This window comes from Phaseolus vulgaris, chromosome 4 (genome assembly GCF_000499845.2).
Source record: "Phaseolus vulgaris cultivar G19833 chromosome 4, P. vulgaris v2.0, whole genome shotgun sequence".
Classification (NCBI taxonomy): domain Eukaryota; kingdom Viridiplantae; phylum Streptophyta; class Magnoliopsida; order Fabales; family Fabaceae; genus Phaseolus; species Phaseolus vulgaris.
In genome coordinates, this window is record NC_023756.2 from 46,749,608 (window position 1) to 46,753,444 (window position 3,837).

General features: G+C 35.9%; 1 protein-coding gene across 1 annotated transcript; it reads left to right on the forward strand.

Moving 5' to 3' along the window:
- The first annotated feature begins 529 nt into the window (after positions 1 to 529).
- On the forward strand, positions 530 to 2,352 carry LOC137838073 (heat stress transcription factor C-1). The gene is made up of 2 exons (XM_068647294.1): positions 530 to 1,037; positions 1,446 to 2,352. Exons 1-2 carry the CDS (start codon positions 546 to 548, stop codon positions 2,172 to 2,174), a joined length of 1,221 nt encoding a protein of 406 aa, XP_068503395.1. The 5' UTR covers positions 530 to 545; the 3' UTR covers positions 2,175 to 2,352.
- Positions 2,353 to 3,837: the final 1,485 nt, after the last annotated feature.

Sequence of the window (3,837 nt, forward strand, 5' to 3'; positions counted from 1 at the left end):
AATTTATCAATGAATCTCTATTTCCAATTTTTCATGTATTTTTTTTAACTTTTCGCAAACAATTTTTTTTAATTGAAGCAAGTAATTTTTTGACAATCACACATATATTTAAACTATTTCACATAATTTATATTTTCCCAAATACATTTTTTACATTGTTTTAATCACATAAAAATTACAATCCACAAATTAATAAATCAAATATGTTTTCAACTAGTTTTATATTAAAAAATAAATTTATAATCTTATTCTTTTATAATCATTTATAACTTTTTTTTTCTCTTTAATTTAAATAAGGTAATTTTATTTACAATTTTGTGAATAAGATTTAGTGTTTACTCGAAACAAGGATAAGTGACAAAGCCAGCACAAAAGAGTTGCCTCACTCACATCTTTCGACCAAAAACACGCTGTCGTTTACTCGGCCTTGTCCTCACCCAAGGGCGGGGACCACCGCCAACCGCCACAGCATCGCGTTCCAGAACCCCACGCGCAGCTGAAGCGTGACGTGTACCGAGCCTGGTCCCACCACGATCCCAGCAAATATGGTTAGCCCCTATGGATGGTCGCAACGTGGCCCTCTTGCTACTGTGCACGCGTTCCCTTTATATACACGGTGCTCCCCATCCAAAGAAAAAAACCTCACCCTCTCACCTCTCTCACCACTCTCACACTCTCACTCTCACTCTCTGTCACCTTCACAGAAAATACTCAGACACCCACGTTCACACCTCGCACACACCATCCCTCCTTGTTTCTTCCTCATCCCTTCTTCTTCTTCTTCTCTTCCTTTTTTTTCCCTTCTTCATGGAATGATGGAACACAACATCATCGGCAACACCAACAACGGGATCGCACCGTTTGTCATAAAAACCTACAACATGGTTAACGATCCCACCACCGATAAACTCATCACGTGGGGCCCTGCCAACAACAGCTTCATCGTCCTCGATCCCCTCGACTTCTCCCACTCTCTGCTCCCTGCTTTCTTCAAGCACAACAACTTCTCCAGCTTCGTTCGCCAACTCAACACCTACGTTAGTATCACTCACCTCACTCTCTAACCCAACCAACAAATTCAATTCTTACACTTCTTTTTCAACAGTTCTTTGCTCTTAATTTATGCTTCCCCACAATGTAAACTTTTCATAAAAAACATGGATTACTCATTTCAATTTTGCAGTATCATTGAAGTCTTAAGTTTAATACAAATCTTTCCTAAATATATAGCTTTAAATTTCGAAGAAAAGGTTAGTTTTAATAATCGAATTTATATGTGAGTTATGGGCAACGTATAAATTACCCATGTAAAGAATATGATTTTTTTTTGAGTTTTGTTCAATTTGGACTGAACCCAGTTTCAGAAAGTTAGATTTTTCTTTCTGGGTATCTCTTGTTTTTTCTAAATTCGGGAGCTTTAATATGTTTTAATTTATGTTGGTTAGGCTTTCAGAAAGGTGGACCCGGATCGGTGGGAATTCGCGAACGAGTGGTTCCTGCGGGGGCAGAAGCATTTGTTGAGGAACATCGTGCGGCGGAAGCACGGCGGAGGGAGGAGCAACAATTCGCAATCGCATTTGCATGCCCTGAAGTTTGAGGAGTTGGACGACGATGCCATGGTGATGGAGATAGCGAGGTTGAAGGAGGAGCAGAAAGCTTTGGAGGAAGAGCTTCAAGGAATGAACAAGAGGTTAGAGACAACGGAAAAACGACCGCAACAAATGATGGCTTTTCTGTCGAAGGTTGTGGAAGACCCGCAGGTTCTCTCTCGGATTCTCCGAGAAAGAGAAAAAAAACACCTCGGCGAGAAAAAGCGACGCCTCCTCATTCCTCTGCCTTCGACGGCGGCGACCTCCTCCTCCTCCTCCTCCGGCATCAAGACGGAGTTCGAAGAAGACGAAGGTAACATCATGTCTTCATCGCCGGAGACGGGTTTGGAAATCGATAATAATAACAATATTATTTGTTCGCCGGTGACGGCGGGGTATTGGGGGGAACAAGGGTGTTATGGGTATAATTGCGGCGGAGTAACGACGCCGTTGACGGTGGTGACGCCGGCTGCGCCGGCGATGGGTGGAGGATATTTGGGGCGTGGGAGTTTGTTTGGGGAAATGGCGGCGGAGGGGAGTGCGCTGCCGCCTTATCCGTTTTCGCTGTTGGAAGGTGGGTTTTAGATTTAGTTTTTATTTTTTAGGTTATGATATGAATGAATTATTTCTGCCACAAGATTTTATCTTGGATTCTGTCCTTTGTTTTGAAAGTTCTATCCTTTTGTGCGTTGATTCTGTGTAAAGAAAAGGGGAAAAGAAAGAAGAAAAATATCTATTTTTGTTAGATATTTATTTTTGTTTATTTTTAATGTTTTAATAAATACTTTTGGAGTGGACCATGTAACATAACACAGTTACTTATATTAATTACCTCCATTCCTGCAAAATTACCAGGTTTAAGCATGAGTTTTGGACATGTAACCTAATAAGTATTCAAACAGACAAATTTAAATTTGTAATGATCTTATTTAACTATATCATGTTTCTTTCTTGTCTTGAAACACAAGAAAATGACAAAATTATGGGTGTTGTGTTTTTTTTATTGAAATTTATGTTAGAAGTTTTTAAAATTATAGTTTAAAAGACAAGAGAGAGTAAGTGAGAATAAATATTAGAACCACGTATAATTGAATCTGAATAATAACAAATTAAAAATACAAAGTTAAAAAGAGTTTGAAGACCTTCTAAGTTTAAAAAATAAAGAGCATAATAGCTGTTAAAATGTATTCCAAAAAAATAATATCGCCAAACATGTTTTCAATTTTTAAATGTACAAAATATTTAAAAAAAAATCACCAAGCACATGCACTTTGAATACCCTCTTTTCGTCACAAATGTTAAGAAAGATGTATTCCTTGTAAGACAAATATGCAGCATTCAAGTAACGTGCTTAAAAACATTTCCTATCAAAGAAACAATCGATAGAATTGTATATAATTTAATAGATCATTAAATTACTAAAACACTATAATATAAAAGTAGATACAGAAGTTTTAGCAATTAATAAAACTTTGTGAAGAATTACATATAAGATATCACGGAAGAAGATATAAGAATCACAGAGAATAATAAATATATTTATAAGTAGGCATATTATACACATAATGAGTTCATCCCACATAATCCTTCAATAAAACATTATTTCTTTTTTCCTCATTTTTCTTCTACTTTTATGATTCAAATTGTGTCACCTAACCCTTTTGCATAACTAATTTTTTGATTTCATCTCATCATTTTCATTGGATTGCAACATTGGCCTAATGGTTTCTTGTAGTGGTAGCTCTTTCTAACTTTCAAAAGAATCCAACAAGTCTTATTGTATCAAAACTTGAGGCATTGAATGTGAATTTGTAATAATAATGCGAGAATCCAAAACTTTTGATGGATGCACTAAGGGGACGAATTCATAAATGGTTAAAGGTAAATGCATGCATGTATCAAAATGATTTTCCTTTTTATCCTTTAATCAGGGAAACATGAAACACAAGATGTGTCATTGGGTACCCCCATCTACCCCATGTACATATTCAAGATAATGTAAGGAATGAAATGTGTACAACTTATTCTAATAATTAATGTTATAGAATTAATGTTTATATTTTTGTAAAAAAAAGTTGTTGATTTAATGTTCACATTCAACCTTTATGAATATAAGGGTATGCAATTGCTTATGTTATTGTGAAAGTTTAATTTTTTTTATTAGGTTTTAACATAAATTAGAGTATTGTTCTAAAGTCATTTGCAGACATTCATGAACACAAAAATGGATCGTGAACATGAAGTTTCG